Source organism: Canis lupus, chromosome 7 (assembly GCF_048164855.1).
Source record: "Canis lupus baileyi chromosome 7, mCanLup2.hap1, whole genome shotgun sequence".
In the NCBI taxonomy this organism is placed as follows: Eukaryota; Metazoa; Chordata; class Mammalia; order Carnivora; family Canidae; genus Canis; species Canis lupus.
Window position 1 is genome coordinate 17,556,416 of NC_132844.1, and position 14,948 is coordinate 17,571,363.

General features: G+C 32.9%; 1 protein-coding gene across 4 annotated transcripts in view; it reads right to left on the reverse strand.

Moving 5' to 3' along the window:
* The window catches only part of UFL1 (UFM1 specific ligase 1), a 32,394-nt gene that overhangs the window by 7,952 nt on the left and 9,494 nt on the right, over positions 1-14,948 (reverse strand). For 2 of the 4 annotated variants that reach the window (XM_072832020.1, XM_072832022.1), the window contains exons 7-13: positions 11,950-12,008; positions 9,709-9,855; positions 7,831-8,006; positions 6,557-6,736; positions 4,697-4,817; positions 2,299-2,415; positions 2,125-2,187 (exon numbers count right to left, since the gene is read on the reverse strand). In XM_072832020.1, coding sequence (XP_072688121.1) covers positions 2,125-2,187; positions 2,299-2,415; positions 4,697-4,817; positions 6,557-6,736; positions 7,831-8,006; positions 9,709-9,855; positions 11,950-12,008 — 863 coding nt within the window. The remainder of the gene's footprint in view (positions 1-2,124; positions 2,188-2,298; positions 2,416-4,696; positions 4,818-6,556; positions 6,737-7,830; positions 8,007-9,708; positions 9,856-11,949; positions 12,009-14,948) is intronic. The other 2 variants (XM_072832021.1, XM_072832023.1) reach the window with 1 other exon arrangement.

A 14,948-nucleotide genomic window follows, 5' to 3' on the forward strand; every position in this document is an offset into this window, starting at 1 on the left:
AAGTGATTATTTCCAGCTAAATTTGGTTTTTGCAAAACCTTACAAATAAAAACTAATGAAATAAAATAAAAAATAGCTCAAAAATCAATCTTCACTATGTGTCAAGATCTAAGCAGCTGACATTACAGCTTTAGAACAGATACTTTAGAAGAGATACACTATCCTTTCTTTTTGAGAGCTGCTATCCATTCCTGATCTTTCACATCACATAGTTTCTGCTTTCTCTGTTTACTTCCTGCATGTGTTTTACAAGTTATTAAATTATATTTCCATATAATTTAATCTTTCACACTGAGTTGATGCTGTATTTTAGCTGAGAACCTAATTATATCCCCCATTTCAGAGATTATAACACAACTCCTTTTCAAAAGCACTGAAATTATATTTTTTTAGGTAGAATGGTTTTACTATCTTTATAGCTCCTCTCCATAATTTGTGCACAAAAGAAGTATCATATGCCTCATTTAATGATTTCTTAAGGCTACAGATATTAGAGAAATATTTTATTAAATGCCTCTTCTCTCCCACCCCTAGTACATCTGGAGAATAGAAAAAGTCATTAATCAATGAAAAATTAAAACCAACACAGGACAGTCTTAATACTATTTAAAATAAGAACAGGGCCAGTAGTTTCTATGAAGATAGTTTTAATTAATTAATATTGTTTTATGCATGTTGAGAAGAGTAGCTATTTTTTACCTATCTTAGAATACTTTAAAAATCAATCTTAAGCAATTCTGCTATCACTAGTAGTAGTAGCACATTAATAGCTGAAGCCATGGCACCTGATATCTACACCTCCCAGCTCTAGCCCATATATAATGACATCTGTGGAAGGGGGGAAAAAAATTCAAATTATCATCATTTCAAGTTTTCTTTTATTGGGGAAAAGGTAGAGGGAAGAATCATAGTTTCATTAAGTAAGTTTATTTAAAACACAAACATAAAAGAATCATAATTTTGCTTAGAAAAACTAACATGTCTCTTGCTAACTTAACAGTACCAAACACTAACAAGTCTCCAAAAAGGAAGATGCATATACTTAATTTTCCCCTTTACATAGAAGCAACCAATTACATGTTACCCTAAAACTTAAACATGCATAAAACAAATGTTTCCTACTTAGTCAGAAATTCACTTTTTACAAAATATTGTAATTTGTTTTGTATGGCAGTGGGAAATCACAAAAATGACTATGCAAGTTGAAACTGTGCAAAGTGTTAATAAACAATGGAAAAATTTATGATTGTTCTGTGATCTTTTAAAAATGTGTGAAAACGCCGAAAACTCTTACTGTTGGTTATAAATGTAAAGGGAAATAAAAAAGAAAGCTAATAATAGTTTAGTAAACTATATAATTCAGCTCATCAGAAACACTGGGCAACAAAGTATTTTATTTCTTTGTAAAAAACTTATCAAAAACAGTCTGACTAGTGCTTGACTTCTTCTCATCCTGTAACTTACAAGACAGGGCAAGCATCTTTTCTATGCCTTGGTAAGTTGTCATACTCCTTTTTTAACTTGGGAACAGTTCACAGCATTTTATCCCTTGCCCTTCCAATGTTGTGAAACATCTCTGAGAATTCTTTAATATGAAGTTTCTGCCAACTTCACATCCTCTGAGACATTTTCATCCTTTCTGTCACAACCACTTTCCCAGCTGACGTCAGTAAGTGCATTTACCCAGTTCCTTGGGCTGCATACCCAGTCTCTTGAACAGTGGCAATGGCAACATTCCCACAGACAGCTAGTTCTTCTCTAACACCATTTATTTGTGATCCATATTTTGTTTCCAGTGTTATCACTTTTCATTTCTTTGCTGCATTTTCATCTTTGGTGGCCAATTCCCCTTTGATTATCCATTTTGTAAAATGTCATATGGATTCATTGATGGGAGGCAAGGAGGTAACATGACTACATGGTTTGTTGTCTGTGCATAAAGTGAAGAAGGGACACACAGTGATCAATCACTGACAAACTCTGAAGTATGTGATGCGACTGTCATGGCTCAATGATGCATGTGTATTATTTATGTGCTGATCAATGGATGGAGGAGCCAGCAGCAATGTCTGCACTTTATGCAATTACTCACAGTTACTCCACTCTAGTAATTAAAATACGAACCGTGTTGTTGGAAGGCAGCTGTCATCAACTCAACTATGGTAAATGAATTTGTGACCACTGAAACTGAGCAAAGAAAGGACTTCTTGTATAAGCTATATATCTAACTCTATGCATCTTAAGAAAATGTTTACAAAATCACACACATAAAAGGAAGAGTAAAACAAAGCTACACACCAGTGTGAGATGACTCATCATCACTATCCTCTTCTTTTCTTCCTTTCTTCTTGATTTTTTTCATTTTGTACTCTCTAGCATTGCCACCACCACCTCCTCTCACACTTCCACTGCCCTCTGGTGGAAAATGATATTCATTAGTATTACCTAACTAAACAACCAATTTTAGAAAATGGTGACACTATATTGTCATATTTAACTTTACAGCAGAATAATAAAAGCCAAATAAGTTTTAGCTGCTACTTAAGGTTGAAGGTTTTTTTTAAATTACAACAGAAGTTCTGTAATTCAGTCAATAAAAAAATTAATAAAATGTTAAATCTCTTGAATTTGAGCAACTCAGATAGCTTACCTGATCTAAATGCAGTCTCTTCTTCCTTCTGTAAGGATACCTCTTTTCTGTAACTCTCACTTTTTCTTGGCCAAATCCATTCCTTTACCACTTTTTCTACCTTCTCCAAAAGAAATGTGCCCTCCTTTGCTCATCTCTGTTATCACAGCCTCATTAATATCCCCTATTACAGTACTTCATAAGTTTAATTATCCCTAGTTTTGTCAAATTGGTTGAAAGATAATTATTCATGTTTACAGGGGGACATCCTGAGTCTCCCACCATCCAGAGAGACAATGAAATTCTTGAGAACAGGGAGCATGTCTCACTAATGTTTATACCCTTAGGATTAAAGCAATGCTTGACACCTTAACATGTGCTCAATAAATGCTGCCCATGAATGTTAGATTGGATGAGTAGAAAAATACAGTTATCGATCACCTGTTAGCTAAATAAAGACTTAAAAAATACAAATTATGAGACAAACTAAAACACTAAGTAAAAGTAATGTTATTGAGATATTTCTCTGCTACTACATATTTAACATTTAAAGTATCTACTCAACAAAACAGAATAGTTATCTAATAATGGGATTGAAACACTGAAAAATATTAAAATTGTATTTCTTTTTAAAAGATTCATTTGTCAATAAAGTAAAATAACATACAGATCTTTTTCTAGATTCTAAGTACAATTCCTTTAAGTTTCCTCATGTCCTATAATTATATGAATTTATTTCCTTTGCTTTAATGAAAGAAAAATACAATTTTCAAAAGCACAAATCTAAGGTGAGTGTGCTTTTTACATTTGGCAATAAATTTCTTATAGGGAAGACTTTTCTATTTGACATTATTCCACGCACTATACCTAAACTATTGCAATATGATAGTACTATCCTTGAGATGATGACCAGATGACTCTGAATTTTTAGAAGGAAATAAAACAGACTAGCTATTCTGACATAAGTGCAACCAACTGATTAAGGTGAATTTATATCTTCAAATAATATGATAAAATATGCATGGCGGTGAATACTATTATGATTTATTGGAGCATAATTTTCCCAGAAAAATACAGAGAAATTTCAAAGTATCAAAATTGAAAGATTTTGTAGAAAAAGGTTTTTTTTTTTTTTTTTTGAAAAAGGTTTTTAAAGAGTAAAGAAACAGTCTCAAAGAAACAGGAGCAATTTCCCACAACAAATAAAAATGAAGTTTTTATAATAATCTTTAATATAGCTGTATTAATGAAACATGTTGAATATCTAATTTCTTTAACCCCGATTTAGAATAAACTTGCTTCTACTATAAAAAGTATGGAAAACATATGCTGATTTTCAAGTGCAAGTTACTAGTATACCAGTACTACCTGGAATAATTTTCAGTGACTCTTAATTAAAAAAATAAAAAAGAAAAGAAAAAGGGAAAGATCTTGGGAAATTCATTTATTCAATAAATATTTTATTTATAGAGCATCTATATATAGTACACCAACAAGTGCCTAAAGGACTATAGAAACAATAAACAAGATGGACAAGGTTTCCAAACAATAAAACACATGACACTGATAAAAACAATACAAAAAACTAGACGATAATATGATGGAGAGTGACCATGTCTATTCCAGGTGGTCAATAAAGCCTCTCTGAGGAACTGACATTCAAAGTTGAGCTCTGAATAACAGGAAGAAATTTGTAACCTGAAGTTCGAGAGAGAACATTCAGGTAGGAGTGACTAGTGCAAAGGCTTTTAGATAAACACAAACTTGCCAAATTTGAGAATTAAAAAAAAGTTAAAAGGCTACTGGGCTAGAACATAGATGGTGAGGGAGCAAACAATGGGAGATGGGCCAGGTCATGAAATGAACTTGGTTCTCACAAAATAAAAAAGAAGAAGTAATCACTAATATTTCCATTTTCATAAACAAAATTTATCAGAAAGATATGGTTAATATTAGCAGTTAAAGATGAATCAAACTTCAAAGGACCTAATAAATACAGAGTTAGTTCACTGCAACAAGTAAAAAAACTTCATCTTTCAATCTTCTTTGTTAATAATAATTTATTACCTGTTGCTTTTCTCCTTCGTTCATCTTTTTTATCTTTTTTACTTGTATTAATGCTTTCTAAAATGGAGACTTGTTTCAGATCTTCTTCAGTGATTAAATGAACAGGATTATTTTTCATTTCCTGAAATAAAACATACTTTTCTTGGTAAGCAAAAATATTTGGCATTACAGAAAGCATAAATAGAAGTTATTTACATACTCAATTATTATTACTCATTCTGATTGTTCTTGTTTGATCTCATGCTAAGAAGAACTACAGAGCCTGATTCAACAGTTGCCAGTCTGAGACTATTTCTCCTTGCCAAAGATCAGTCTCTCCTCTTGCTGTTCTTGGCTTTTTGAATATGTGATCAGATAATGAAAAATCCTATCTGGTCTGTGAAAAACTGATCATATATCAGATGCAATCTTCTTCTGCTGATTTGGCTTTTTTTACCTCTGCTTAATAGGTGATCCTTGCTCTTTTTCTTTTTGAGGCTCCCAAATCCAGTGCCACTTGGATACCGGAGATTACTAGAAAGATTAACAAAATCTCCATCCTCCACCCTAACAGAACAACCATGTATGATGAGTTGCATACTTAATCATATGAAGTGTTTTTATTTCCTCTGGACTTAATCTTGATCTCAGCTTTTAAAAAATTTGTGTTAAGAATAATGAACTATTTCCATGTTCAGAAACTGTTTTTTCATCATGGGACAGGGTTCTAAATCTGTAGTGACAAAAGTACATTTTCATGTTAAAAATGGTATTTCCTTTTTGGTTTCCTGAAGAAAAAAATTAGAATGTTGACAGTTCAAACAATAAAATCTTTTTTTTCCTGAAGTTATTTTTGTAGTTGGAGGGAGGAGAGCAAAGAAAGAAAAATTGATGACCATGTTTTTATTTTAGTGTAAATAAATAAAAATAATGTAGCCATTTAAGGACTTGGAGATATTATGTGCTAGACATTTTGTACATATCCCTCCTGTATTTAAATTTATATTTTAGAAAAGAGGCATCATCATCCTTTCTTTGAAGATGTAGAAATTGGAGGTCTATTTGTCCAAAGTCGAAGACAGTAAACAAGTTGAGACTGGCAGGTTTACTGTTATCAATCCTATGTACTTTTACTCGTCTCTGATGCTTAGCAGGCAAGATGTAGAAAATTGTCTTTCTTTTTAAAAACTATTAAAGAGCTTTAGACTAGAGATGAATACAAATTATTTATATAAGCTCTCATAGATTTATTAACAGTCTAAGATAAATGGACTTGTTCTCCCTATCCGTGACCAGGCTTTTTAAGTAGATGGCGCTGTTAACTAGAATCATGATTTGAATAGACATTAAAGCAGACCCCGCAGGACCTCGGCTTCTAAACAGTCTTACAGCACTTGCTCTGAGGGGCTAATCAATTTTTGATAGTAACAATTTTTCCTCTCAGTAAGTTATCCCATTTGTGCATCCCAAATAGGTAAAATTAGTAAGGCTCTACTATATTTAGTAAATATATAGTGTAGCGATTGATAGATGTACTGTGTATTCATACACAGAATCCACAGACAGCACTTCTGTGGATTTTAATGTTGGACCAATACCCTTAGGTGACTTAATTATGAAGTGTATGATTTCATTTATATGATTTTCATCTATAAAATTGGCTCCCTAAATTCAAACTTATATATCCTAATGGAAATGAAGAGGGGAAAAACAAATTGAGGAGGAGAAATAAAAAGAAATGATGTATTAAAGGGAAATGATGCATGAAACACAATGCTCATTTCTGGGTATATGCTGCTTACTCCATTTTTCAAAAGACGTCAGATCACTCTAACATGAAAATCCTGTTAAGATTAGTGGGGGAAAGGAAATCTGGCATACCTTTTCAGCTTTCTGGTGCATCAGTTCACTGAAGAGTTCAATACAGTTATTTATGAATTTTTCACTGACTACGACTGTGTCGCTAAAGACTACAGCTGATGCCTGCTTGCTGAATGCTCTCATCACCTGTTGAAGCAACATCCCAGCATCTTTGACTGATAACGAACTGGGTAAGAGAGGCTAGAATCAGAAACAAAATGAAAACAAATATAAATATAATATCATACAGATAAACCTTGATAACCTCCTAAATTATATTTCTGCTTTCATGATCACTTGAGCTCTGGAGTCATATACTCTACTTAGTCTCCCTAACATCTCTGCTTTTATGCCTAACAGGCATCTCAAATTTCACATGTCCAGAACAACAGCCGCCTACCCCCCAACCCTATCTCCCATCCACCCTTCGCCATTGTTCCCCCATTTCAATTAATGGTACTGTTCTCCACGCAGTTGATCAAGCCCCAAACCTACATGTCACACTCAGTTCCTTTCATAAACCCATGGGTAATCCACCATCAACTCCTGACAAATTTACCTCAAAACCAGATTTCTTCGTAGCTCTTTGACCTATCTGAAGTCATTATTTTCATGAACTATCTCTCCCGTAGGAAACTTGTGTGAGCACCACATTCCTAGCAAGTAAAATGGTTCCTGGCACACAGATGGTACTTAAATTTGTAGAATGAATAAATGAACACCTAAATCTGGAATCTCTGGAAATTTGTTTATCTAAAGCAAGTTAATTTTTTGCTTTATGAAGAGAGTCTGGGTCTTGACTAGTAGATAATGGATCGGCCTCTTGTTCCTTTCTCTTCACAGGCACTTATCTTTTTGGCATAATAAAGGCAGGTCATACTGAATATTGAAGCAAAACACTATCAGGGCTGAAGCAGCTCATATTAATGAATGGATAAGGAGTACACAACTGCTAAAAATGCCTGATGCCAGTAAAGTTATAAATGTCTGGATAAAATTGTGAGAAATCTCATCAATTTATGTATGGCAAGACTGATATGAGTGTTATATTATTTGCTTGAGATTTATAAAATTCTGGATGTTGACTATCCATATATAAAAGATCATTCTACCTCAGAAGCTATAAATTCTTTAAGCATAATTATGATTGTTTTTGCTATAACACTGACTGCTAGAATTTGGCTACGAAGCCAAGATTACCTTTATGTATCCTAACACTTAAAATAACTACATACTAGTGAGTATCAGTTCTCATTGGTTTAAAGCAAAATTAACAAGAAAAAGATAAAACATACTGCAATATCAACCCATGTTCCAGAGCTGATAGCTTCCTCTACTGATGCTTCCACCTGATCCACAAGTCCTTGACCAACACAAGCTGCTTTCAAAAACAAGAGTTGTGTTGTCTTATATCTTTTCTTTATATAGCTCACAGCATCTGGGATTCCAAGTCTGGACAAAGCATCAAATTCTAAAAATATATCACAAATAGAAATGGAATGGAATACATTGGAACAGAATTGTCAATCATTTACATCTTTTAGAAATCTTAGAAAAAATCATTTCTACCAACACCTATTCTCTGTGAATGCATCTTTCTTTCCTTTTTCTTTTTTCTTTCTTTTCTTTTCTTTTCTTTTCTTTTCTTTTCTTTTCTTTTCTTTTCTTTTCTTTTCTTTCTCTTTTCTTTTTTCTTTTCTTCTTTTCCCTCTCTCCTCTCTCTTCTCTTCTTTCTCTTCTCTTCTCCTCTCTCTCTCTCTCTCTCCCCCTTCCTCCCTCCCTCCCTCTCCCTCCCTCCCTCTCTCTCTCTTTTTTTCTTTTAGAATAAGGCATAGAAATATACCACAGCCTATTCCTTGGTTAGGCAGCTACCTTCCCAGATTTTTATTACTAAACATAGCTGTAGAAAAATTAGTTCAGGGCAGCCTGGTTGGCTCAGTGGTTTAGTGCCGCCTTCAGCCCAGGGTGTGATCCTGGAGTCCTGGGACCCAGTCCCACATCGGGCTCCCTGTATGGAGCCTGCTTCTGCCTCTGCCTGTGTCTCTGCCTCTCTCTCTCTCTCTGTCTTTCCTCTCTCTCTCTCCTCTATCTCTCTCATGAATAAATAAATAAAACCTTTAAAAATAAACAAACAAAAATTGGAACTTATTTTGCTTACTATAGCTAATTAAAGGTATCAGACAACTTAGGACAAATTGTTTTACTGTTCAGTCTAATTTAAACTAGTAAGAGACGTAGCATATAAACAAAACTAAAAACAGAAAAAATACTTAAAAAATACTTAAATTTATAGCCATTAAAGTTACTGGAGATATCTATCGTCCTCTCTGTACCCAAATAAGCATATTTAAGAAAATTAATCATAATAAAGTTCTAATCCAAGTCCATGGTTGAAGAAACTGAAAAGTACATTAAAGAAAACCAAGCAAACATAAGGGCAGAGCCCAGTATTCTAGCATAGAATTAAATTGTTCGAACATTAGTGTTTTATAGGTTTATTTATTGAGAAAGCAACTGATCTCTTACATGATTTGACTTGGGTTATGAATGTGATCAATCTTACATATACATATGTAATATATAGAAGTATTATATATATGTATATATATATATATTTGTTAATTGTATTAATGGCTAAATTTAGTCAATCTACTTTATCCAAATGACAGAACCTCAGAAACAGAAGTCAGAATAGCTTCAGGGTTCTGAAGAAGTGGATGATTTTGTGACTGTACAACACAAATCTATGCTCTAAATTAAGATCAAAGTTATCAAGTCATCAATTATTACATGAAGAACTTTACATTGTAAAGCTGACAGCTAATAAAGTATTTCCAAGACTATGTAATGAATAATTGGGCAACTTATAAAATATAATAAATTACTTTTCATGAATTAATATAACTTGAAGTTGTAATAGTATCGTATCACTGGAAGGCTGGTAACAATACCAGCTTTTGGCTTTTCTATAACTGTTCTAAAAACTATGAAATTAAACTCAGTTCCAAAACCAACAAAACCCTGCAATTTGGTTACCTTTACACTCAGAGAGAACCATTAAAATTTGCTGGCAACAGTAAAGTATACGTATACGCCTTGGACTAATACAGTACTTTCTAAGAATGTGTGTAGTATTAGAAGTTTTAATTTTAAAGACAAAAAGAAATAGTTACCTAGATAGCCATTCTGTCTGAAAAAGGAATCCACCCAAGTACTCTGTGTTCTGGAGTAAATGTCAGGGACAAATACTGCTTTATCCTGTCTCCCACCAACCACAGTGCCTCGTAAACGTCCACTATTAACAAGTTCTTCAAGCACAGCTTAAAACAAAACCAAACAAATACAAATAAATCAGAGCCGGTGTAAATGTCAAGAAGTAAAATACTTTCACAATTTAGTTATTCTTACCCTTTAAAAAAGCTATTTAAAGTTTAAATTGCATAAATGAAGACATTGTATTTCAGACAAAACTTTCCTGCCATGTATGAGAGTACTCAGGTCATAAATTTAGGAAATTTTGGCAACTAGCTAAAGGTGCTGAACTTGTAACTCGAACTAGTTAATATTAACACTGATTTTTTAGTTTGAATAATTTTGGGAAAAAAATGCCATTATTTATCTTATGATATGTTTCAAAGTGGATAATTAAACACTTTGAGAATAGAGAGACCCAAGTACTAGTGTTACCAAGTTCAATTTTCTCTTATTTAGAAAACCAAAGACACCTGGATCACATTACAATCAACTATGTGAAATAAAGCCATTAAAATTTTTATAAGCTATTATATTTCTACTGTTTAAATTGCAACATATGTAAGAGAAGTATAATACTGTGGTTAAGAGGATGAATCTGGAACTAGACACCCTAAAAGTCCAAACCTCAACTCTTGTCTGTTACTTCCTCACTGACAAAAACTGGGTAAGTCATGTTACTTATGCATCCATTTTCTTAGCCATGAAATAGCGATAATAGTAACCGTCCCAAAGAATTGTTGTATTCAAGTAAAGTGCTTGGAATAGTACCTGGCATATAATAAGCACTCAGTAAATGTCAACTAAATACCACCACCACCACCACCACCACCACCACCACCACCACCACCATCATTATCATCAAAAGACTGATACCAGTATGAGAAATGGACAGTACTGCCATTAGCATAAAATATATGCTTTTTATTTAAACCACAACATTTAACTAAACATTTTATTGATTAAATATAAAACCCCCCTGAAAAGACAAAGCATATAGGAAGGAGTTATTTCTAAGCAACTCAGAAAGCAGTCAAAAGATGCCTGGCAAAGAAATGTTTATGAAAATCAGGCTTTTTCAGAAGTAAAAATTAGTTTACATGTGAGTTTCTGGATTTTGGTGCTGAATAAACTATGATACATTAGAAAAGTCTAGATTTTTCAACAGACTGCAACAATAATTTTAAATTTTGTGACTGTACAACACAAATCCATGCTCTAAATTAAGATCAAAGTTATCAAGTCATCAATTATTACTTGAAGAACTTTACACGATAATGAAATCCTACCAATCTCCAAGTAATAGATTCCAATATGTTACATTTTTAATTTTAAATGTCTTAAACAAAAAATTTAAATTTAACTCCATATTCTAAAAAATATAGTGAATTAAAACTAACTTTTGGTTTTATAAATGAATTTCTTTTCTAGTCTTCATTTTAATTCTATTTGCACAGGTATCTAAGCCAAAAGATTTAAGTCATTTAAAAAAAAAATTATTCCAGCAAGACTTTAAAAATCCCCTCAAAACCTGATTAAGAGCTTCACAAACACATACATAATGTAGGTAATGAACCAAGACTATTTTGAAGATAATTACAATGCTGTCTGAATGCTAAAAAAAAATATCTTGACTGGTATTATCCTCTTTGTAAAAACTTATTTTTTTATATCTTAAAATATTTATTTATTTAGTGAGTAAGTAAGCTCTGTGCCCAATGTGGGGCTTGAACTTATGACCTTGAGATCAAGAGTTGCATGCTCCACTGACTGAGTCTGGCTGGCATCTCTAAAAATTTTTTAGACAAATACTATTTACGTTCATGTTAGAAAACATAACAAAAATCTAAGAAAAAAAGTGGATTATTCTTAATCCTAAAATTTTAAGTCTCTCTCTATAAATGTATATGCATAACAGTATTTTATACACACACACAATTTTTTTAATTCTACTCCTCTGAGGGTAGCCAACACTAAATGTTTGGTGGACATAACAGATAGATATATACATGAAAATTGGTATAGAGAACTTTTCAACTAAAACAACTTTAGTTATGTAAATTTTAAGATTAAAAGAAGTCAAAACATGAAAAATTAGTAAGCTTTATAGTAACAGTCTATCAGCAGCTAATTAAGTGACATATAATTTAAAGCAAACTCACAGTAAAGCAGCTGCTCTTGAAATCCATATTTTGAAATGAGAGAATTCACTGCTGTAGGCCTTTATGGAAAGAAACAAAAAGATCTTACTCATTCTAGAGTTAAACTTATTTATGAATTAAAAAATAATAGTTTACTGAATTTCAGGGGAATTGATTTCTATTCACAATCCAGGATCAATTCACTTTTTCACCAAATTTTTACCTCAGATTTAATGATATCTAAATCTGTTTTTTTTTTTTTTTTTTTTTAATGTTTGTTTTTCTTCATTCAAGTCTCTCTGGGAGGCTCTTTCTCCACCTGGGAATAGCCAAGTGAATGTTATCTAATTCTATTTGAAGAGAAGTAAAATCATATGTGTAGTAAAAGAAATCTGGCATGATATACTCTTAAGATTAGATGGGTGACTGGGAGGGGGGTCCACTTAAAATGCTCCTTTTTGCTTATCACTATTTTCTGTAATGTTTCTTTACAAAAGAAAAAAAACAGTTTTAATGGGGTACAACTTACATATCATAAATCCAACCAACTTTAAGTATACAATTCAATCATCTTAATAAATTTATAAAGTTGAGGAACCATCACTATCTCTAAGATCTTGAATCTTAGAATGTTTCTACCATCCAAAAAATTCTTCACAGATGTTTGGAGTTAATTCCTGCTTCTACCCCTACTCCTAGAGAACCACAGATCTACTTTCTAGCTCTATAAATATGCCCTTCTAGAAATTTCATATAAATGGAATCAAAATGTAGTCTGTCTGGTTTCTTTCACTTAGCATCATTTTGAGGTTCATGCATGATGAAGCATGAATCAGTATTCACTCCTTTATATTGTTGGGTAGCATTTTACTGTACAAAGATCCCACATTTTGTTTATCTGCCCATTAGTTGATGGACATATGGATTGTTTCCAGTTTGGAGCTATTGTGAATAATGCTGCTACAAACATTTGTGTTCGTGTCTTTTGGTGGACATTGTGGACATCTCTCTTCATTTCTTTTAGGGAGATCCCTGTGAATGCTTTTCTTTTATAATGATTATCTTTTTTTTTAAAGTAAGAGAAATTAAAAGGAAAATGACATAGACTTTCTTTTTCTGACTATATATTTTCCCCTATTCATTATAAGCCAATTATGCCTGTTTTCTGGTTTGAGTTTAGTCTATGTTTTTATTTTAATGCATATAACTAAGGGACTTTTAAGTTATTCCAAATACTAAATTCTCTGTTGCTGATTATTTAAGATGTTATGAATTCTTTCTATGACAAACTTGGGAGAAGCAGAAACATTTGTCTTGAATATGAATTGATATTTAAAACCCCTATGTTTGGGAATTTTGACTAAATTATTATTTTTACCAAATTCTTATGTAGATTATTTTTTATTAAATTGGTTTATCCTACTTTTTCAGCTAAATTATCTAGAGTCCCAAACCAATCAGGTCCAGTTAGATGCTTGGTGAAGTTTGCTCTCCTCTGTTTATCTCTGTTTATTACAACCCTCCTATTTTTTTTTTTTTTCCTGTCCCCTTCTACCTGAACACATCCCTACAAAAAGGTAGAGGGCTCCTTGAAGGACTTTATCTTAAAATTTCTGCACGTGTAACTTATTGTGGGTGTTTAGCAAACGTTTAATTGAATTGTGCAAAATACCTAGTTTTTATACAATAAAACTTAGTTGTTGAATTTTTATTTCAATTTAGAATACAATGTAGTTTAGTATACCTATATATCTTACCATTCTATCTCCTGTTCTTCTTTTGGCTACCTATAACAATAATATATACCCTTTTAAAATCAGAGATACAAGTGTTTTCTCTAAAGTTAGACCAGAAAAGTGGGGGGTGGGGAGTTCCTTACATATAAGAGATAAATATGATGACATGGTACATTAAATGGAACTATCTGGAAGCCATATAGCTTAGCAATATCTTCTGAGGCTCAGAATTTGTTCTGCCTTCATGCTTTGATAATACCTCTGCACAGAGAAACTCAGGGCTACTGTGAGTCAGAAAAAATATTATTTGCCAAACCTGATGAGAACTACACTCACCACAATTAGTCAAAGAAAAAAGATAAATATCTGTCAATAGGAAAATATACTCTTAGCTTTTTTTTTTGATCAAGTAATAAATGCACACAGTACAAAAAAGGTACAAAACGGAATCCCCTTTCATTATCAGTTACCCCATTCTCCCAGAAACAACTACTCTTATCAGTTTCTTGTATTAGGAGGGTGCAATCTGTCAGAGCCTATGTCGGCAAAGAAGGGCATCCACACAGGGAAGAGAGAGCTGCAGCAGCAATGGGAAATCAGTTACATAAAGGGGAATCATTCAAAAAAGTAAATTTAGCTGACCCTTGAACAACGTGGATTTGTTTTGTTTTGTTTTTAAAGATTTTATTTATTTATTCACGAGAGACACAGAGAGAGAGAGGCAGAGACATAGGCAGAGGGAGAAGCAGGTTCCCTACAGGGAGCCCAATGCAGGACTTGATCCCAGGACTCCAGGATCATCCCCTGAGCCAAAGGCAGATGCTCAACTGCTGAACCACCCAGGCATCCTGAACAATGCGGATTTGAACTGCATGAGTCCACTTTACATGTAGAATTATTATTTTTTAAATATTTATTTATGAATTTGAGAGAGAAAGAGAGTAAGAACACAGGAGCACAGGGTGGAGGGGCAGAGGGAGAAAAGGTCCAAGCATACTCATGCTGAGCACAGAGACTGACATGGAGCTTGATCTCAGAACCCTGAGATCATGAAATGAGCCAAAACCAAGAGCTGGATGCTTAACTAACTGTGCCACTCAGGCACCACTATATGTGGATTAAAAAAAAAAAAAAAAAAAAAAAAAATATATATATATATATATATATACACACATATATAGGACAGCACTATAAATGTATTTTTTTCTTATTATTTTTTAAAAGATTTTATTTATTTATTTGAGAGAGAGAGAGAGAAAGCAAGCACCAGTGGGAGAGATGGGT